Here is a 23,179-nt window from a genome sequence, read left to right as displayed (position 1 = left end):
CTACGTAAGCGTTGCGTGCCACTGTGGAACGCTTCGTTGGTCTGCGAGTCGCGCTGGTGACGTAATCAACTGGAGCCGAGCGCCTGGCGGGTCTGGTTGAGTCTTTGGATGTGGAGCTGGGATGGAGTGAGCAGCTGGACGGAGCAGGCACGTACCTGTGTGGGGTGGTGGTCCTTTCTGTGATTGGTCGGAGTAATGGCTCCACACGGGGCATGTATGTCCTGTATGGTTATCTGGAGTAGGGCTGCATGCCCCTGTTTGTCCTAGTACAGTAATATATGACTTAACAGGATACGGAAGGATAACATAGAATTCCTCTTCTGTTTTCAGGATATATCCCAGGTATTCTTCCCCGGTCTGTTCCTCAGTTTGGATTTAGGAGCCTCCCAACAGAGAAAGAACAAGAGGTTTGTGACTATCATAGGTTTTCTGTTAAGTGGAGCAGTGGACCCCCCTGTAATAAGCAGGGCCCAACCCCTCCTCCATCAGCCAGAGCCGGACCCCCCTGTAATAAGCAGGGCCCGACCCCTCCTCCATCAGCCAGAGCCGGACCCCCCTGTAATAAGCAGGGCCCGACCCCTCCTCCATCAGCCAGAGCCGGACCCCCCTGTAATAAGCAGGGCCCGACCCCTCCTCCATCAGCCAGAGCCGGACCCCCCTGTAATAAGCAGGGCCCGACCCCTCCTCCATCAGCCAGAGCCGGACCCCCCTGTAATAAGCAGGGCCCGACCCCTCCTCCATCAGCCAGAGCCTCTGTGGACAGTCAGCAGTTTGTTGCCCGCTGTACATGGAGGTTTATGGGCAGTAGCCACAGATTGTGCCAGGGACTGTACCAAGGATCTTGGTGAGCCGCAGGCTTCTGGCTTCTTTGTGACAGTTGTCTGGTAATTTTCTCTTACAGTGGCAGAGGCATCAGGACACAGGTTCTCCCATACAAAACTCCCAAGTGCATAGCAGATGTACAAAATGGAAGGGGCTTTCTCGTCTTCATTCTTCAGGTGTGCTCCTGTTTGATTGCCATTTCGGACACGAGGAGCATCATTGTGCTGTTGGCCTGAACTGTGCGCTCTCTGATGCTACTTTAAAGGGAACCTGACAGCTGATACATGCTGCTTGAGCCACAGTCTATATGTATCAGACCCTGGCTGCATGATCTCGGTCATATATTTATGACTCAAATGCTGTGGTGCTGCAGACAAAAACATACATTAAAAACTGATCGGGGACCAAACCGCATGGGAGACTAGTCAAAAAGACGGGTACCTGGCGGCTTTTCCTCATCCATTCTGCTTGAGTGACTGGTTTCTGCCTGCGTGCCTGTATAGAGAGCCCTGTCAGTCATTGGCAGCGGCTGGGTAGAAGCTGGCAAGTACCTACTAATCACCCGTGCGGCTCAGTCCCTAGTGGCTTTCACAGTATGATTTTCTCAGAAATGCTGCATCGTTTCAGGCTTAAACATACATGGCTGAAATCATACAGTCAGTTTGCTGTTTCTGTATTTGTGATGCCATAATAAAGCAAGATGATCATCATTGGATGAGGAAGACAAGGAAACTGAAGCTGGCCAGATCCACCAGATTCAGAGCAGCACTTGTAAGCTCTGTTGGAAAGAGCTTGTAAATGCTGCACTCTTTACCTAGGAGACCAACCACCACTCATAGACTGCAGAGGTGGCCAGTAATATGGCAACAAGCAGAAAACAATGACATTTAAAAGTCCCTCCGATCTTAACAGAGGATTTTAATAAAGGGTAAATTGCAAAGCTGCTCGTTTTCAGATGGTGCATCTGGTTTACAAGAGCGTCTCACCCAAGTGAAGCTGACAGAATCAGAAGAGGTGTAACTTATTCATTCTATCATGTAATCAATGTCTCAGCATCCAAACTTTCTTTCAACATCGCCCAAATATTGTACATTTCAGAAAATTCTCTGCATAAAGGTACCTATACAATTTGGTTTACAATAGACGCTACAATGGCAACCGCAGAGCAAGCAGTAAAGTAACAATACTTAGATTGCTGCAGCTGCCAGGAGGAGAAGGGTAAAACAAAACAATATTTTAACTAGATTGTGACCCTATCTGTTGTATTAACATTATGCGATCAGTTATCACAGTTCAGATTTGTAACTTCTTTCCAGATAATTGGAAATGACAACACCCAACAAAACTCCCCCTGGTGCCGATCCTAACCAGCTGAAGAGAACTGGAACTGTGCGAGAAATTGGTTCTCAAGCTGTTTGGTCTTTGTCATCTTGCAAACCAGGTATAATATTAACAATTTGTGATGTTTGCCAAGAAAATGATATGTAAAATAATTAACAAATCTTAGTTTAACCCCAATGCATCACAGAATCCAGGAGCCCAACAGTTTATTCACTGTTTATGGCAGTGGTGCTCGTGTACATTATATCATTCCCATAGACTTTTACAGGTAAATGGAGTGGGGCTACACATGTGCACTACCTCTGCATTCACACACGGGACTCTGCGACCACCATTCTCATAATCGATGGGTGCCCACCGTTCAGTTCCCCCATAACAATACTTTGCATGGGTAATAAACAGGGCAGTGGAGTCGGTATAAAATGGACCAACTCCGACTCCTAAAATATATAATAAATTGGGTACAGTGGTTCAATGCAGTTTGTGGGGAATATTTTTTCATAAGAGTTTGGGAAAGTTATGAAATGTCCTATAAATGTCTGTCTTATTCCTGATCTAAGGGTCTAGACTTTTAGCTGAGATGAACCTGAGCTACAGTAAATTTATCACTTAAACATGAGCCATGTATGACTGAGTCTGAGTCGTGGAGTCGGAGGTTTGGCTTACCGACTCCATAGCCTTGGTAATAAATGTGATTTATGGGACATCCCCTTTGAACACAATAATGTGTCATTAGGGATATAGAGATGGAGGCCTTTTGCAGAGACTGGGCTCATACTGAGGAAAGTGCCATACAAATGTTTGATAATAGCATAATTAATATTATGTGTAATTTGTGCACAGCCATTCAGCTGACAACTTGTTGTTTGTTCCGTAAAACAGCATTTTTTTTTTTTTTTAATTCAAGTGGCCTAACTTTTTTCACAGCCAAAGAAGAGAACTGAACTTTGACGCTGTGTGCACACGTTGCTTTTTTTGCTGCTTTTTTTTTTTCAGTGCAGATTTGTCACAAAACCTGCAAGGTTTCCTGCAGCCAGCAAAGTGAATGAGAATCCTGAAGTCTCATTCACACGTTGCTTATTTGTGACTTGCAGCATGTCCGTTCTTTCACCCATACTAATTAGTGTGGAAAAAGCTGCACCAAACTGCGCGTTTTGCCGCTGCGTTTTTCCTGCCCAAGAGATGCAGAAATGGTGCATACATATCTGTACCAAATACTTAACGTGTGCACATAACCTAAAGGGAATCGCTCAGCTGAGTTTTTGCTATGCAGTCTGACAGTAGATGTAGGGGCTGAGAACGTTATGCCAGCGATGTATTATTTAGTTTACGGAGTGCAGCAGTTGTGATAGGATCACAGTTTTCTCTGCTGCAGATCTTGTAGAGTTTAGATTGCTGAGCTTATTTATTACCCTGCCCACATCACTGATTGGCAGCTTACTGTGTAAACTGTACATTGAGTGTAAGCTGGCAGTCCTTGCTGGGGGCTTGGTTGGACTAGAAGGCACGTGGGCAGCTTGTCCTGTGGGATAATCTCCTGCTAATAAAACACTTTATTGAAACAGCAAAACACAGCCCAGTAAGTGACGCGTCACTATAATCAAGGTCTCTGCCCCTACATCATGGTGCTTTCTGATTATATAACTATTTGAACTTTTATTTATTAGTAATCGGATCAGTGAAATACGGATGGGACACTGAAGTACTTAGTCTTTTTCGTGTTTTATCCTTTTTATATGGGTACACAAAGACTTTAATATAAGAAATCTGATCTGCAAAACGGATGAGAATAGTGTATGCCTTGAGTCTCGCAGACCGGGGACACAGATTTGATTTTAAAACGCGTGTGTGTGTGTAACAGTGGAACTATGGGTCCTTGTGCAGTCCAATTAAAAAAAAAAAAAAATGTCACACGGATTTATGAATATAATCTGAGTGACAGGGCTGCCTGGTTTTGCCTCTTAGTATATTGGCTGCGGATTTGTCACTTAGATTTATGCAACAGAGGATCGGCAGTGTAATACTTAATACAGTGTTATCAAACTAGATGTAAATGCTGCAGAGTTTTTCTGCGAAGTAATTGACATGCGGTGCAGGTTTTTAAATCCACAGTAGGTGAAGGCTTGCTCTGAGAGGAGAGCAGGGTCTGCACATTGTGTGCGCTCTTGTATGGCAGCTGTGGTGAGAGGAGAGCGGGGTCTGCACATTTTGTGCGCTCTTGTATGGCAGCCGTGGTGAGAGGAGAGCGCACACAATGTGCAGACCCCGCTCTTGTATGGCAGCTGTGGTGAGAGGAGAGCAGGGTCTGCACATTGTGTGCTCTTGTAGGGCAGCTGTGGTGAGAGGAGAGCGGGGTCTGCACATTGTGTGCTCTTGTAGGGCAGCTGTGGTGAGAGGAGAGCAGGGTCTGCACATTGTGTGCTCTTGTAGGGCAGCTGTGGTGAGAGGAGAGCGGGGTCTGCACATTGTGCGCTCTTGTAGGGCAGCTGTGGTGAGAGGAGAGCAGGGTCTGCACATTGTGTGCTCTTGTAGGGCAGCTGTGGTGAGAGGAGAGCGGGGTCTGCACATTGTGTGCGCTCTTGTATGGCAGCCGTGGTGAGAGGAGAGCGCACACAATGTGCAGACCCCGCTCTTGTATGGCAGCTGTGGTGAGAGGAGAGCAGGGTCTGCACATTGTGTGCTCTTGTAGGGCAGCTGTGGTGAGAGGAGAGCGGGGTCTGCACATTGTGTGCTCTTGTAGGGCAGCTGTGGTGAGAGGAGAGCAGGGTCTGCACATTGTGTGCTCTTGTAGGGCAGCTGTGGTGAGAGGAGAGCGGGGTCTGCACATTGTGCGCTCTTGTAGGGCAGCTGTGGTGAGAGGAGAGCAGGGTCTGCACATTGTGTGCTCTTGTAGGGCAGCTGTGGTGAGAGGAGAGCGGGGTCTGCACATTGTGTGCGCTCTTGTATGGCAGCCGTGGTTAGAGGAGAGCGGGGTCTGCACATTGTGTGCGCTCTTGTAAGGCAGCTGTGGTGAGAGGAGAGCGGGGTCTGCACATTGTGTGCTCTTGTAGGGCAGCTGTGGTGAGAGGAGAGCGGGGTCTGCACATTGTGTGCTCTTGTAGGGCAGCTGTGGTGAGAGGAGAGCGGGGTCTGCACATTGTGCGCTCTTGTAGGGCAGCTGTGGTGAGAGGAGAGCAGGGTCTGCACATTGTGTGCTCTTGTAGGGCAGCTGTGGTGAGAGGAGAGCGGGGTCTGCACATTGTGTGCGCTCTTGTATGGCAGCCGTGGTGAGAGGAGAGCGCACACAATGTGCAGACCCCGCTCTTGTATGGCAGCTGTGGTGAGAGGAGAGCAGGGTCTGCACATTGTGTGCTCTTGTAGGGCAGCTGTGGTGAGAGGAGAGCGGGGTCTGCACATTGTGTGCTCTTGTAGGGCAGCTGTGGTGAGAGGAGAGCAGGGTCTGCACATTGTGTGCTCTTGTAGGGCAGCTGTGGTGAGAGGAGAGCGGGGTCTGCACATTGTGCGCTCTTGTAGGGCAGCTGTGGTGAGAGGAGAGCAGGGTCTGCACATTGTGTGCTCTTGTAGGGCAGCTGTGGTGAGAGGAGAGCGGGGTCTGCACATTGTGTGCGCTCTTGTATGGCAGCCGTGGTGAGAGGAGAGCGGGGTCTGCACATTGTGTGCGCTCTTGTAAGGCAGCTGTGGTGAGAGGAGAGCGGGGTCTGCACATTGTGTGCTCTTGTAGGGAGCTGTGGTGAGAGGAGAGCGGGGTCTGCACATTGTGTGCTCTTGTAGGGCAGCTGTGGTGAGAGGAGAGCGGGGTCTGCACATTGTGTGCTCTTGTAGGGCAGCTGTGGTGAGAGGAGAGCAGGGTCTGCACATTGTGTGCTCTTGTAGGGCAGCTGTGGTGAGAGGAGAGCGGGGTCTGCACATTGTGTGCGCTCTTGTATGGCAGCCGTGGTGAGAGGAGAGCGGGGTCTGCACATTGTGTGCGCTCTTGTATGGCAGCCGTGGTGAGAGGAGAGCGGGGTCTGCACTTTGTGTGCGCTCTTGTAGGGCAGCTGTGGTGAGAGGAGAGCGGGGTCTGCACATTGTGTGCTCTTGTATGGCAGCTGTGGTGAGAGGAGAGCGGGGTCTGCACATTGTGTGCGCTCTTGTATGGCAGCAGTGGTGAGAGGAGAGCGCACACAATGTGCAGACCCCGCTCTTGTATGGCAGCCGTGGTGAGAGGAGAGCAGGGTCTGCACATTGTGTGCTCTTGTAGGGCAGCTGTGGTGAGAGGAGAGCGGGGTCTGCACATTGTGTGCGCTCTTGTATGGCAGCCGTGGTGAGAGGAGAGCGGGGTCTGCACATTGTGTGCGCTCTTGTATGGCAGCTGTGGTGAGAGGAGAGCGGGGTCTGCACATTGTGTGCGCTCTTGTATGGCAGCCGTGGTGAGAGGAGAGCGGGGTCTGCACATTGTGTGCGCTCTTGTAGGGCAGCTGTGGTGAGAGGAGAGTGGGGTCTGCACATTGTGTGCGCTCTTGTATAGCAGCCACGGTGAGAGGAGAGCGGGGTCTGCACATTGTGTGCGCTCTTGTATAGCAGCCACGGTGAGAGGAGAGCGGGGTCTGCACATTGTGTGCTCTTGTAGGGCAGCTGTGGTGAGAGAAGAGCGGGGTCTGCACATTGTGTGCGCTCTTGTATGGCAGCCGTGGTGAGAGGAGAGCGGGGTCTGCACATTGTGTGCGCTCTTGTAGGGCAGCTGTGGTGAGAGGAGAGCGGGGTCTGCACATTGTGTGCTCTTGTATAGCAGCCATGGTGAGAGGAGAGCGGGGTCTGCACATTGTGTGCTCTTGTATGGCAGCTGTAGTGAGAGGAGAGCGGGGTCTGCACATTGTGTGCGCTCTTGTATGGCAGCCGTGGTGAGAGGAGAGCGGGATCTGCACATTGTGTGCGCTCTTGTATGGCAGCCGTGGTGAGAGGAGAGCGGGATCTGCACATTGTGTGCGCTCTTGTATGGCAGCTGTGGTGAGAGGAGAGCGGGGTCTGCACATTGTGTGCGCTCTTGTAGGGCAGCTGTGGTTAGAGGAGAGCGGGGTCTGCACATTGTGCGCTCTTGTATAGCAGCCACAGTGAGAGAATAGCAGAAACTTTTACATGCACAAAAACTGCTGTCTCTCTCCTTCCTGTGCTGTGTTCTCCCCTCTGTGCTTTGTCTCTCTCTCCCCCATCTGCTGACTTCTCCTCTCATGTGATCTCTTCTTTGACCTGTGTACCCCATGTGCTCTCCCCCTTGTCTTCTCTCTCTCTCTCCACCCCTGTGCTGTCTTCTTCCCTCATGCGTTCTCTCGTTTGAGCTGCCTCCCCGCCCAGTAAATCAGACCGCTGCCATCTTTGTGCAGGCAGATAGCGGCGGTCACATTAAAACTGCGCATGCGCTCCTCCTGTACAAAGATGGCGGCGGTTAGTGAATCATTCGGCTGTTCCCGGTGGCGGCTTGTTTGTGACGATGTTCCGCTGGTGGTACCGCGCAAGAGGCTGTGCCACCAGTGGTTTCCATATTGAGACACCCATCACTTGGGTGTCCCAATATGGCGGTCGACGGATTTCCGCCACTTCGACTTCTGGGATCTGGACACATCTGGACGGAACAGGATGTGAAGACATTACAAGGTAAGTATATTATAGATTAAAAGCCTGGAAATTAGCTTTCTTGTACCTTTTTATTAAAGCTTTTTAGATTTGTTGGTTGATGATGGTATTTTGCCATTTTTCTGTTTTCATAGGCTTTGGTGTGGACCAGCTACGAGACGATAATCTTGAAACCTACTGGCAATCTGATGGATCTCAGCCTCATTTAGTGAACATTCAGTTTCGGTAGATATCTTGTTTCATTCATTCCTCTTATAATCTTGACATTACGATGCTTGGACATTAATAGATCATTTTTATTCCAAAATTGAAATGTATAGGATCTAAAAAAATATATGCTTCTCATTCAGTGTGGCCAAAGCAAGTTATACTGTAAAAGTCCCTCAAATACTCCCTGTGAGTGTTTGTGATTCCACGTTATTGCTGCGGGTCTATATGTTCATCAGTTGTTTGCAATGTATGCTGCAGTCTTACTCCCTTCCTTTTAGCGTGACCCATTGTAATTTTAAAACACTTGTTGTGTTTTGTTTTTTTTTTAGAGGAAAAACATAAAACTTTAAAGCAATAAAATGCTGTCCGTCAGGCTCTTGTATGTAGAACACTGATGTATATGCCGATTGTTCTCCTCTTGCCCTGTGGTGAATATTCTCAACATATACAACTCTATTCTTTTTGGCTTACATTAGGCCTATACCAGTCATGTTTTTATTATTTTTCTTCCTCTTTAGTGTATGGCATAGTTTTAGTGGACTGTCATATATTCCAATAAAAGGCATAAAGTGGAATAAAAGAGAGAAAAAGAAAAAAAAAAGTATACTTTTTTTTTTGTTTTATTATTACACCGAGGCCCTATATGTGACCTATGTAATTATAGATGTGTGCAGTGTTAACAAAGTATATTACTGATGTACAATATTGTACAAGAGAAATATAAATATATATATAATATTTTTTTTTTATATATCTTTATCTATCTTAAGAATATACAGTACAGACCAAAAGTTTGGACACACCTTCTCATTTAAAGATTTTTCTGTATTTTCATGACTTTGAAAATTGTACATTCACACTGAAGGCATCAAAACTATGAATTAACACATGTGGAATTATATACTTAACAAAAAAGTGTGAAACAACTGAAAATATGTCTTATATTCTAGGTTCTTCAAAGTAGCCACCTTTTGCTTTGATGACTGCTTTGCACACTCTTGGCATTCTCTTGATGAGCTTCAAGAGGTAGTCACCGGAAATGGTTTTCACTTCACAGGTGTGCCCTGTCAGGTTTAATAAGTGGGATTTCTTGCCTTATAAATGGGGTTGGGACCATCAGTTGTGTTGTGCAGAAGTCTGGTGGATACACAGCTGATAGTCCTCCTGAATAGACTGTTAGCTGCTTTTTTCTTTTCATAATACAAATTCTAAGTAAAGAAAAACGAGTGGCCATCATTACTTTAAGAAATGAAGGTCAGTCAGTCCGAAAAATTGGGCAAACTTTGAAAGTGTCCCCAAGTGCAGTTGCAAAAACCATCAAGCGCTACAAAGAAACTGGCTCACATGAGGACCGCCCCAGGAAAGGAAGACCAAGAGTCACCTCTGCTTCTGAGGATAAGTTTATCCGAGTCACCGGCATCAGAAATCGCAGGTTAACAGAAGCTCAGATTAGAGACCAGGTCAATGCCACACAGAGTTCTAGCAGCAGACACATCTCTTCAAAAACTGTTAAGAGGAGACTTTGTGCAGCAGGCCTTCATGGTAAAATAGCTGCTAGGAAACCACTGCTAAGGACAGGCAACAAGCAGAAGAGACTTGTTTAGGCTAAAGAACACAAGGAATGGACATTAGACCAGTGGAAATCTGTGCTTTGGTCTGATGAGTCCAAATTTGAGATCTTTGGTTCCAGCCACCGTGTCTTTGTGCGACGCAGAAAAAGTGAACGAATGGACTCTACATGCCTGGTTCCCACCGTGAAGCATGAAGGAGGAGGTGTGATGGTGTGGGGGTGCTTTGCTGGTGACACTGTTGGGGATTTATTCAAAATTGAAGGCATACTGAACCAGCATGGCTACCACAGCATCTTGCAGCGGCATGCTATTCCATCCGGTTTGCGTTTAGTTGGACCATCATTTATTTTTCAACAGGACAATGAACAGGACAATGACCCCAAACACACCTCCAGGCTGTGTAAGGGCTATTTGACCAAGAGGGAGAGTGATGGGGTGCTACGCCAGATGACCTGGCCTCCACAGTCACCAGACCTGAACCCAATCGAGGTGGTTTGGGGTGAACTGGACCGCAGAGTGAAGGCAAAAGGGCCAACAAGTGCTAAGCATCTCTGGGAACTCCTTCAAGATTGTTGGAAGACCATTTTTGGTGACTACCTCTTGAAGCTCATCAAGAGAATGCCAAGAGTGTGCAAAGCAGTCATCAAAGCAAAAGGTGGCTACTTTGAAGAACCTAGAATATAAGACATATTTTCAGTTGTTTCACACTCTTTTGTTAAGTATATAATTCCACATGTGTTAATTCATAGTTTTGATGCCTTCAGTGTGAATATACAATTTTCATAGTCATGAAAATACAGAAAAATCTTTAAATGAGAAGGTGTGTCCAAACTTTTGGTCTGTACTGTATATATATTTTGAATATATATTTTTTAAAGTGAATGTCAAATGATTTTTTTTTGCCAATTCCAATCAGAAACTGATGTTTCCTGTTTTATATATTTTTTTTGTTAGGTTTTGTACATGAGTATAGGTCCGCTTTCTTGCTTGAGCTTCTGATAACACTGAGAGATACAAGGCCTGCACAACTTTAGTATTAAGTTAATGTAGAGGTGCACAGATACGTGGCCTATATACAAACCTGTATATACACAGTGTCAGCACACTGCTTCTTCTTCAGAGCATTATTAATGTATGCTTTGTAACTGTGCAGAGGTCATTGTACAGTGAGGGAGGAAGAGGTGAGCTGTGGCTATCAATATTTTTTTTTTTTTTTTTTTTTGAGAGGGGTAGGGGAGGGTTCGCAGATCATCTGACTGCCTTTTGGAAAATAATTGATCAAAAAACGGACATGCAAACATAAGGCAATACGTTTTCATCGGTTCTCTGTAGACCTTAATGGCTACAATTAGAGATGCCTAGCTTTTGTTTATTTCAAGGAATAAAAAGTGCAGCAGAATTTGCTATTTTAATCCTGCAAAATAGACAGATCCGAATGGAAATCTGCACAAGCGTGTTTCAAATGGATACCTATTTGACATTCGTATCACCCATTATATCTTTTGTGAACCTTAACTTATCTGTTTGAATCAGAAAAATAAATGTATTCAAAGGGATACGTCAAAGACCTCACAAAAACGTGGTGTGAAACTGGCCCAAACTTTGTGCCTTCGTCAGTAGACTGATGCAGATATCATGGTTGCCTTATATAAGGGTCCAGGAGTGATGCAGTAGGTCAGACAATATAATGACCAGCTGCCATGTGAGGGAAAGCTCCACTAGTCCTCTCTGCCAGGTGGGAGTGCTGGGTGTAGATTGTATTTCTAAAAGATTCTGCGTCAGACCCTCTTTCCTTTGTCATCCACCAGCAGAAGGCAGGGAGACTGGCTTTATTCAACTTCTTATTTTATTAGGAAAATATAAGTTTTAAAATCTTATTTATTTTCTGATCTAAATGTTGTTGTGTTGAGGACTCCTGACCAGAGATTTATTCTGTTATTATTTTAAGAAGTCTTGTCCTATTAGTAGTGGACAACCATTTTTAATGAGCCCACATGAAACAAGGTTTAAAAATAAAAAAAAAAACCCTCCCGGACCTTTGCCATTGCTCCATAGTTGATATTATGTCCCACACTGGTCCCTGAGATCACATCCAGAAGGGGCGTGACTCGACGGCTATAAACAATCAGCAACTGCTAATTGTCTGCAACGTTTTTTGTTTTTTTTGTTCCCCCGTGGATGTTAATTCTAGGGAACCAGCAGGGGATGAATTGTGAGTACGAAGGAGTAGCGTCTGTGCGATAAGTACTTTATATACATAAGTACAGTACAGACCAAAAGTTTGGACACACCTTCTCATTTAAAGATTTTTCTGTATTTTCATGACTATGAAAACTGTACATTCACACTGAAGGCATCAAAACTATGAATTAACACATGTGGAATTATATACTTAACAAAAAAGTGTGAAACAACTGAAAATATGTCTTATATTCTAGGTTCTTCAAAGTAGCCACCTTTTGCTTTGATGACTGCTTTGCACACTCTTGGCATTCTCTTGATGAGCTTCAAGAGGTAGTCACCGGAAATGGTCTTCCAACAATCTTGAAGGAGTTCCCAGAGATGCTTAGCACTTGTTGGCACTTTTGCCTTCACTCTGCGGTCCAGCTCACCCCAAACCATCTCGATTGGGTTCAGGTCTGGTGACTGTGGAGGCCAGGTCATCTGGCGTAGCACCCCATCACTCTCCCCCTTGGTCAAATAGCCCTTACACAGCCTGGAGGTGTGTTTGGGGTCATTGTCCTGTTGAAAAATAAATGATGGTCCAACTAAACGCAAACCGGATGGAATAGCATGCCTCTGCAAGATGCTGTGGTAGTCATGCTGGTTCAGTATGCCTTCAATTTTGAATAAATCCCCAACAGTGTCACCAGCAAAGCACCCCCACACCATCACACCTCCTCCTCCATGCTTCATGGTGGGAACCAGGCATGTAGAGTCCATCCGTTCACCTTTTCTGCGTCGCATGAAAACACAGTGGTTGGAACCAAAGATCTCAAATTTGGACTCATCAGACCAAAGCACAGATTTCCACTGGTCTAATGTCCATTCCTTGTGTTCTTTAGCCCGAACAAGTCTCTTCTGCTTGTTGCCTGTCCTTAGCAGTGGTTTCCTAGCTGCTATTTTACCATGAAGGCCTGCTGCACAAAGTCTCCTCTTAACAGTTGTTGTAGAGATGTGTCTGCTGCTAGAGCTCTGTGTGGCATTGACCTGGTCTCTAATCTGAGCTGCTGTTAACCTGCGATTTCTGAGGCTGGTGACTCGGATAAACTTATCCTCAGAAGCAGAGGTGACTCTTGGTCTTCCTTTCCTGGGGCGGTCCTCATGTGAGCCAGTTTCTTTGATGGTTTTTGCAACTGCACTTGGGGACACTTTCAAAGTTTGCCCAATTTTCGGACTGACTGACCTTCATTTCTTAAAGTAATGATGGCCACTCGTTTTTCTTTACTTAGCTGCTTTTTTCTTGCCATAATACAAATTCTAACAGTCTATTCAGTAGGACTATCAGCTGTGTATCCACCAGACTTCTGCACAACACAACTGATGGTCCCAACCCCATTTATAAGGCAAGAAATCCCACTTATTAAACCTGACAGGGCTCACCTGTGAAGTGAAGACCATTTCGGTGACTACCTCTTGAAGCTCATAAAGAGAATGCCAAGAGTGTGCAAAGCAGTCATCTAAGCAAAAGGTGGCTACTTTGAAGAACCTAGAATATAAGACATATTTTCAGTTGTTTCACACTTTTTTGTTAAGTATATAATTCCACGTGTGTTAATTCATAGCTTTGATGCCTTCAGTGTGAATGTACAATTTTCATAGTCATGAAAATACAGAAAAATCTTTAAATGAGAAGGTGTGTCCAAACTTTTGGTCTGTACTGTATATGTATGTGGGAAGACTCCTTCAATAGTAAGTTATCTATAATTTTTATTATAAAAACACATTATCTTAATTGCTCATTTTGTCCCTAAATTTAGTGATTGTCGGTGTAAAATATGGTTTATCATCACCTTTTATTAAATCCCTTGTGAAGTATAGGTTAAACTGTAAATATAGTTGCAAGCTCTAATTGGCAATTGACCCATAGAAAGTCCTTTTTTATATCCACAACCTAGCCCTGAGCCTGGAGTGATTATTTTCCTTTCATGGTCTCCTAATTACGGCAAACATCCCGCAGTGTATTGTGTAGTAGACCCGCTTACATATGCACTTATGTGCCAATACTTTACAGATTATTATTTACAGCAGAAAAGTACACAGTGGCTATGGTTTTTTCACGCTACAGAAACATTTTGATGAGCTTTGAATGTGGCTGCATTACTTTATTTTTCTGGCTTTACAGAAGAAAGACGACTGTGAAGGCTTTATGTATTTATGCTGATTACAAGTCGGATGAGAGCTACACACCAAGTAAAATCTCGGTCAGAGTGGGGAACAACTTCCACAACCTTCAAGAGATTCGGGTAGGTTTTTTTTTTTTTATTCCTGTATGTTTTGACTTTGCTTAACTAAACAGTATTTCAATTTTTAGCAGTGTAAGTTATGGACTGTGAAGTTTATAAACTTTAACTATTTCCAAGTTGACATCATGGGCCTTTGAGACTGTCCTGATTGTGTAACTGCTTTAAGTGCATTTTACTTCCTAAAAAAAAAAACACAGCAAAAACACAACATGTGAACATAGCCTTACTCTGTATGGAAACCTTCTGGGTACACCTGGGCAAAGGTCATTATAAGGAGAGGGAGAGCAGGGTCAGAGGTTACATCGCCCTTTGTGACTGGATCCTTTTGTTTACATGTCATTGTAATCCTGTCTGTGATGATAATCAGACTGCTGAAAAGCCATCTGTAAAGAACAGGAAGTTGGAGTCTAGAATTAGGCTTAGTGGCCAGTATACAAATCTAAAGATCTTTTTTTTTTTTTTCTTAATATTCTAAATGGTGATATACTGATTTAAGCTATAGGTTGTTCTCTGATGACATTCCAGGAGAATTCCCAATTCGGATATTCTTGGCAAGTTGACTGGAATTTATGATGGCTATAGGTGTGGGTCCCAGAGATGAGGCCTATCTTCAAAATGGACTTGCCCAGTGAAATGGTCGACCATAGCCTGAAAATTGGAAAGATTACTTGACATGTGCGCAACTCCACTTCCATGGAAGTTATGGAAGCAGCCTTTGCCCAAATGCATGCTCAACACAGGTGCAGGTTCTATCAGACCCTTATTGCATATCCGGTGGATCACATGGCTTTAGATAGGTCGTAAATATGGCAATAGTAATTGATTGCTTTTAACTAAGCAACTTGGCATGTATTTATGTTCTTTTAGGTTTCATATGAAGAAGAATGCTGTAATAAAAATGTTTCCTAAACTTCTTAATACATTAAACCCTGTAAATATGCACAAAGGCTTTCTGTAGAAATATTTCAATGTACGTACGAGGGCTGTGTAGTCGGTAAGCCAAACCTCCGACTCCTCAATTTCCCTGACTCAGACTCCGCAGCCCTGCCTCACTACTGAGCGTGTACATAAAGTGCAGCACAGATTCATCTCAACTAAAAGCCTAAATCAGGAACAGAACAGACATTTATAGGACATTTCATAATTTTCTGGAAACATTTACAGCACATCCTGCATTGTACTACTGTACCCAATCTTACTACATAAAGCTTCAAGAGGTAGTCACCGGAAATGGTCTTCCAACAATCTTGAAGGAGCTCCCAGAGATGCTTAGCACTTGTTGGCCCTTTTGCCTTCACTCTGCGGTCCAGCTCACCCCAAACCATCTCGATTGGGTTCAGGTCTGGTGACTGTGGAGGCCAGGTCATCTGGCGTAGCACCCCATCCCTCTCCTTCTTGGTCAAATAGCCCTTACACAGCCTGGAGGTGTGTTTGGGGTCATTGTCCTGTTGAAAAATAAATGATGGTCCAACTAAACGCAAACCGGATGGAATAGCATGCCGCTGCAAGATGCTGTGGTAGCCATGCTGGTTCAGTATGCCTTCAATTTTGAATAAATCCCCAACAGTGTCACCAGCAAAGCACCCCCACACCATCACACCTTCTCCTCCATGCTTCACGGTGGGAACCAGGCATGTAGAGTCCATCCGTTCACCTTTTCTGCATCGCACAAAGACACGGTGGTTGGAACCAAAGATACCAAATTTGGACTCATCAGACCAAAGCACGGATTTCCACTGGTCTAATGTCCATTCCTTGTGTTCTTTAGCCCAAGTCTCCTCTGCTTGTTGCCTGTCCTTAGCAGTGGTTTCCTAGCATATATTTTACCATGAAGGCCTGCTGTACAAAGTCTCCTCTTAACAGTTGTTGTAGAGATGTGTCTGCTGCTAGAACCCTGTGTGGCATTGACCTGGTCTCTAATCTGAGCTGCTATTAACCTGTGATTTCTGAGTCTGGTGACTCGGATAAACTTATCCTCAGAAGCAGAGGTGACTCTTGGTCTTCCCTTCCTGGGGCGGTCCTCATGTGAGCCAGTTTCATTGTAGCGCTTGATGGTTTTTGCAACTTCACTTGGGGACACTTTCAAAGTTTTCACAATTTTTCAGACTGACTGACCTTCATTTCTTAAAGTAATGATGGCCACTTGTTTTTCTTTACTTAGCTGCTTTTTTTCTTGCCATAATACAAATTCTAACAGTCTATTCAGTAGGACTATCAGCTGTGTATCCACCAGACTTCTGCACAACACAACTGATGGTCCCAACCCCATTTATAAGGCTGTGTTCACACGATGCGTATTTCATGCGTTTCCGCGGCGTTTTTGCAGTTGCGTAAACGCCGCGGAAACGCATGAAAAACGCATGGTAGAAGGGAAGCAATGTTCCCCAATGGAAATCCGCATGTGCTGTGCCCATGATGCGGATTTTTCCGCAGCGTTAACGCTGCGGTCAAAAATCCGCAGCATGTCAATTAATTTTGCGGAAACGCGGCGATTTCGCCGCCATTGACTTGCATTAGAACGCGCCAATTCCGCAAGACAGCATTTGTACTTGCGTAATTGGTGCGTTCTAATGTGCGGATGGTACCCGGGTGTGGAGGAGAGGAGAGTCTCATCCACACCCAGGTACCATTAAAAAAGCTGTAAAAAGAAGAATAAAATAAAAAATAAATGTATTCTTACCTTCTGTCGGCCCGCGCAGCGCTCCCGCTTGGTTCCCGGCACTTGCAGTGAGTTGTAGGACCTGCGGTGACGTCAGAGTCATGTGACGGGTCACGTGACGCTGACGTCGGCAGGTCTTTCAATTCAAAGTTGCCGGCAGCCGGGAGAACGGAGTGTAAAGCAGGACAGCGCGGGCCATCAGAGGTAAGTATATACACTCTCTCGGTTCACACTGTATAAATCCATGCTGTTTGCATGGATTTATATAGTGTGACCTAGTTATCAAGCACTTTCCAGGTGATGCTAAGATCGCCTGGAAAGCGCTTGTCAATCTGCATGCGGAAACGCATGTGAATCTGCATGTGGATCCGCATGTATTCTGCAGGAAAAACGCATGCACAATCTGCATGCGTTTTTTCTGCCAGGGAGATGCAGAAATGATGCAGAAATTTTCTGCTTCATTTCTGCATCGTGTGCACATACCGTAAGGCAAGAAATCCCACTTATTAAACCTGACAGGACACACCTGTGAAGTGAAAACCATTTCCGGTGACTACCTCTTGAAACTCATAAAGAGAATGCCAAGAGTGTGCAAAGCAGTCATCAAAGCAAAAGGTGGCTACTTTGAAGAACCTAGAATAGAAGACATATTTTCAGTTGTTTCACACTTTTTTGTTAAGTATATAATTCCACATGTGTTAATTCATAGTTTTGATGCCTTCAGTGTGAATGTACAATTTTCATAGTCATGAAAATACAGAAAAATCTTTAGCAATTTGACACATCAAACTACAATTTGTATCCCAATAACACTCACCGCTCCAGTTCGGGGCCTCTCCATGGACTGCGGCGGAGGAGTGAGACTTCAGGAGTGAGCATGCATCTATGTGTCTGGTCTGGGATGTTTATTTTATTCATTTATTTATTTTTGAGAATTTTTTTTTTCTTTTGTTTGCTACCCATCACATCAATCCAATGCCTCCCTAAATCAGTTTTTAGATTCCTTGTAGGAACTCCACGCAATAGAAAACTATAGATTTTAATAAAGTAGTCATTTGGTTAACATAGGCTTCCAGCTCACATTTGGGTGATGATTTTTAAAATTTGAGCAATGACACTATTGGTAAGAAATATATGTATACAAAAGTCAACCTATATTCATTAATTAGACTCCAACAGAGAGAGAGAGTAGATTTGAGTTGGATGTTACCTCTGAGTAAAGATGCTGGGTATAAGAGTTCAGTCAAACCTAAGGTCTCATACACATCTGATGAAGGCTCTATGAGCAGAAACACGTTGTGTGATCCTTTTTAACCCCTTTACAACCCAAGGTGGTTTGCACGTTAATGACCAGGCCAATTTTTACAATTCTGACCACTGTCACTTTATGAGGTAATTACTCTGGAATGCTTCAACGGATCCCCCTGATTCTGAGACTGTTTTTTCGTGACATATTGTACTTCATGATTGTGGTAAAATTTCTTCGATATCACTTGCGTTTATTTGTGAAAAACGGAAATTGGGCGAAAATTTTGCAATTTTCAAAATTTGAATTTTTATGCCCTTAAATCAGAGAGATATGTCACACAAACCAGTTAATAAATAACATTTCCCACATGTTTACTTTACATCAGCACAATTTTGGAACCAAATTTTTTTTTGTTATGGAGCTATAAGGGTTAAAAGTTGACCAGCGATTTCTCATTTTTCCAACAAAATTTACAATACCATTTTTCTAGGGACCACATCACATTTGAAGTCACTTTGAGAGGTCTTTATGACAGAAAATACCCAAAAGTGACACCATTCTAAAAACTGCACTCCTCGAGGTGCTGAAAACCACATTCCAGAACTTTATTAACCCTTCAGGTGCTTCACAGGAGTTTTTGGAATGTGGAAGAAAAAAATGAACATTTAACTTTTTTCACAAAAATGTTACTTTAGATCCAATTTTTTATTTTCGCAGGGGTAACAGGAATAAATGGACCCCAAAATTTGTTGTGCAATTTCCCCTGGGAACGCAGATACCCCATATGTGGGGAAAAACCACTGTTTGGGCGCACGCAGGGCTCGGAAGGGAAGGAGCGCCATTTGAGTTTTCGATTGTAAAATTTGCTTGAATAATTAGCGGACACTATGTTGCGTTTGGAGAGCCCCTGATGTGCCTAAACAGTGGAAACCCCCCACAAGTGACCCCATTTTGGAAACTAGACCCCCCCTTGGAACTTATCTAGATGGGTGGTGAGCATTTTGAACCCCCAGGTGCTTCACAAATTAATGTAAAAATGAAAAAGTATTTTTTTTTCCAGTTTTTCATTTTTACGAATCAATTTGTGAAGCACCTGGGGGTTCCAAGTGCTCACTATGCATCTAGATAGGTGCATTGGGGGGGGTCTAGTTTCCAAAATGGGGTCACTTGTGGGGGAGCTCCAATGTTTAGGCACACAGGGGCTCTCCAAACGCAACATGGTGTCCGCTAACAATTTGAGCCGATTTTCCATTCAATTTGGTAGCGGACACCATGTCGCGTTTGAAGAGCCCCTGTGTGCCTAAACAGTGGAAACCCCCCACAAGTGACCCCATTTTGGAAACTAGACCCCTCAAGGATTTTATCAAGTGGTATAGTGAACATTTTGAACCCAGAGGTACGACAGAGAATTTGAGAACATTAGGTAATCATATTGAATAAGTTGTCATTAGTCTTGAGCGCAAGTGCTCGCTACTTGAGTTTGCATCGGGTACTCAGGTATGCACCATGTACTGCGTGTGCTCGAGTGACATGCTAGAGTCCCTGCCGCGCATGTTTGACGGTTATTAGACCCCCCAAAGAAACCATGCAGGGATCGCTCGTGCATGGCAGGCAATCCCCGCAAAGTTTTTTGGCCGCGAAGCATATGGGGCGGAGACTCGAGCATGTCACTCAAATACCCACGATACTCAATGCATACCAGAGCACCCGATGCAAACTCAAGTATCGAGCACTTGCGCTCAACACTAATCGCCATATCGTCATCTTTTTTTCTTACTTTTGAAAAAAATCTCAACCCCATCCCAACCCCAGCCCTAACCCTAGCCCAACCCTAACCCTAGCACAACCCTAACCCGAGAGTTCATTTTTTAAGCCGTTCCTCGTGCGGTATAAGTGATGAGATTACTTTATTCTTCGGGTCAGTGCGATTACAGTAATACCAGAATCATATGGGGTTTTTATGATTGACAGCTGTCACACATTAAAAGATGCATTTTTTGTAAAATCTAGTTTTTGCATCGCCATATTTTGAGAACTATAATTTTTCCATATTTTGGCAGACAGAGACATGTGAAGGCTTGTTTTTTTGCGGGATGAGTTGACGTTTTTATTGGTGCCATTTTCAGGCACGTGACCTTTTTTTGATCGCTTTCTATTCCGATTTTTGGGAGGCAGAATAAACAAAAACCAACAATTCAGGAATTGTGTTTTTTTTTTTTTTTTTTTTTTTTTTTTTTTATTCTGTTCCGCGTGTGGTAAAATTGATAAGGTAGCTTTATTCTTTGGTTCAGTACGTTTACAACGGTACCACATTTTTATTGTTTTTCTATGTTTTGGCGCTTTTACACAATAAAAGCTATTTTATAGAAAAAATTATTTTTTTGCATTGCTTTATCCTGAGAGCTATAACTTTTTGATTTTTCGGATGATGGAGCTGTATGGCGGCTTGTTTTTTGCGGGACGAGATGACGTTTTCAGCGGTACCATTTTTATTTATATTCGTCTTTTTGATCGCGTGTTATTCCATTTTTTGTTTGGCGGTATGATGATAAAGCATTGTTTTTTGCTTTTGTTTTTTATTTTATTTTTTTTACCGTGTTCACTGAAGGGGTTAACTAGTGGGACAGTTTTATAGGTCAGGTCGTTCTGGACGCGGCGATACCAAATATATGTACTTTTATTGTTTGCTTTTTTTTCATAATAATATTTATTGATGGGTACATTATATTTTTATTTTTGGTGGATTATTTTTTTTAAAACATTTTTACAATTTTTTTTTTTTTCACTTTCTGAGAGTTTTACACTTTTTTACTTTGTCCCACTCTGGGACTTTAACTTTTTTTTATTCTGATCACCTGCACAGCATAGGGATGGAGCACCATCCCTGTGCTATGCAGGCAGTCAGCACTGCACAGTGAGAACATTGTGTGGTCGTGCACTGCGCATGAACAAAACAATGTTCCTGCTGCCTGGTGAACCGGATGTTGTCATGACGACATCGGGTCGTCATGGCAACACCCGGGAAGCCGCGGCAGACAGCGCTGGAGGCCGGAAGAGGAGGTGAGTATACCGATCACCTTCCCTTGCCACCGCAATGCTGCGATCGACTTTTATCGCAGTATTGCGGGGGTTAATGTGCCAGGAGCGGTGCGGGACCGCTCCCTGCACATAGTACCGGGTGTCAGCTGTGACAATCAGCTGACACCCGGCGGCGATCGCGCCCGTGTGCGCGCGCGATCGTGATGACGTACTAATACGGGTCAGGCTCTTAAAGCCCAGGGCACTGATGCGTATTAATACGTCATGGGCTGTAAAGGGGTTAAAGACCCCCTTTTCCCTTCCCTTTTTTGTACATCCATGTCCCTCATGTGTATTCACTGTTTTATGATTTTTTAACAAACTTACAAATATTAATCCCTTGTGGAATATCCTCCATGTGATTGCACCACATTTGGAAGATTCAACAATTTTTTGGTTACTCTTTCTTCCACGGGAGCGCCTCCAGAATCCATTTGTCTCAATTTGTTCACGTGGTGGCTGTCTGTCGGGTAGGACAAATATACCACCACCATCTATGGAAGAGCTGCAAACCTTGGTCTGAGAACCCTAATAACTGACAAATTCCTCAAATAGAGTTGTGCCTATCAGCACAACTTGCTCAGGTGAGCATAAAAGATTTTGTATTCTTTTAAAATTTTTAGTCTCTACTTACTATGCTCAGGTAGCACTCTTTCCCTTTTTCCTCCACATCTTTCTTCCCAGGAACAATCACCTATTTTATATTTTAGGATAGAGGACCAGATGCTGCGCTTTGGGATACATATCGTTTTATGTTATTTTATTCATGCTTCCAGGACTCGTAGAGAAAGCCTATGAGTCCTACGTCACCCGACTCTCCTAGTGATTGGCGGCTTTTCTGTAAAGGTTTGTCTCCTGGCTGAGCAGGTGATCTACTGTGAGCGGGGTGAGGTCCAGACGGCATTTTACATGAAATACTTAAATTATAGAAATAGTTTCTAGAGCAGTCTACAGCCCCTAATTCTGATATGAGGACATATGTTGCACACACTTGACTGTAAAATGATGATAATTACAGACAAAATAACTGGTATCAGTTTCTTCAGCTTCAAAATAATCACGCATGCCAGACTTTTTTTATTTTTTTTTTATTATACAGACAGGGCAAAAAAAACTGCTCTATTTTTTTTACACTGCCCTGAAATTTCTGGATGGTTGGCATCTCTGCCTGCACCACATTATGTGCAAGTAAATGGAATGGTGTAAGCATAGAATCACAGAATGTTAGAGTTGGAAGCGACATCCAGGGTCATCGTGTCCAACCCCCTGCTCTATGCAGGATTCACTAAACCATCTCAGACAGATGTCTGTCCAGCCTCTGAAGACTTCCATTGAAGGAGAACTCACCACCTCTCGTGGCAGCCTGTTCCACTCATTGATCACCCTCACTGTCAAAAAGTTTTTTCTAATATCTAATCTGTATCTTCTCCCTTTCAGTTTCATTCTATTGTTTCTCGAGTTTCCATGTGCATATAACAATAAGAATGATTCCTCTATGCTTTGACATCCCTTCAGATATTTGTAGACCACTATTAAGTCTCCTCTTAGCCTTCTTTTTTGCAAGCTAAACATTCCTAGATCCTTTAACTTTTCCTCTTAGGACATACTTTGCAGTCCCCTCACCATCCTGGTAGCTCTTCTCTGAACATGCGCCAATTTTTGAATGTCTTTTTTTAAAATGTGGTTCCCAGAACTGGACACAGTATTCCAGATGAGGTCTGACCAAGGAGGAGTAGAGGGGGATAATTACTTCACGTGATCTAGACTGTTTGCTTCTCTTAATACATCCCAGAACTGTTTGCCTTTTTTTCTGCTGCATCACACTCTTGACTCATGTGCAGTCTGTGATTTATTAGTATACCCAAGTCTTTTTCACACATGCTGTTGCTTAGTTCTATTCCTCCCATTCTGTAGATGTAGTTTTCATTTTCCTTGCCCAAATGTACAATCTTTGCATTTCTCCCTGTTTAAATACCATTCTATGGGTCGCTGGCCATTGTTCAAACTTATCTAGATCCTTCTGAATCCTTTCTCTGTCTTCTCTAGTGTTAGCTATCTCTCCTAGCTTTGCATTTTTTACCTTCACTTCCCTTATCTAGATCATTTTATAAAAATGTTGAACAACACTGGGGCCTTGTGGTACCCCACTTGAAATACTGTTCCAATTGGATGT

General features: G+C 44.0%; 1 protein-coding gene across 4 annotated transcripts in view; it reads left to right on the top strand.

The window, feature by feature from the left end:
* The first annotated feature begins 1 nt into the window (after position 1).
* The window catches only part of ANAPC10 (anaphase promoting complex subunit 10), an 87,642-nt gene continuing 64,464 nt past the window's right edge, over positions 2–23,179 (top strand). Inside the window, exons 1-6 of one of the 4 annotated variants that reach the window (XM_073642487.1) lie at positions 2–147; positions 331–407; positions 902–998; positions 2,139–2,263; positions 7,908–7,998; positions 13,900–14,020. In XM_073642487.1, the coding sequence (XP_073498588.1) occupies positions 2,149–2,263; positions 7,908–7,998; positions 13,900–14,020 (327 nt within the window). In that variant the 5' untranslated portion in view covers positions 2–147; positions 331–407; positions 902–998; positions 2,139–2,148. Of the gene's footprint in view, positions 215–330; positions 408–901; positions 999–2,138; positions 2,264–7,907; positions 7,999–13,899; positions 14,021–23,179 lie in introns of all 4 variants that reach the window. The other 3 variants (XM_073642489.1, XM_073642486.1, XM_073642488.1) reach the window with 3 other exon arrangements.

This window comes from Phyllobates terribilis, unplaced genomic scaffold, assembly GCF_046119375.1.
Source record: "Phyllobates terribilis strain yellow unplaced genomic scaffold, ASM4611937v1 Scaffold_1__5_contigs__length_1240528914, whole genome shotgun sequence".
Classification (NCBI taxonomy): Eukaryota; Metazoa; Chordata; class Amphibia; order Anura; family Dendrobatidae; genus Phyllobates; species Phyllobates terribilis.
Note: the sequence above shows the minus strand (reverse complement) of the source record. Positions and strands in the feature narration are given on the sequence as shown.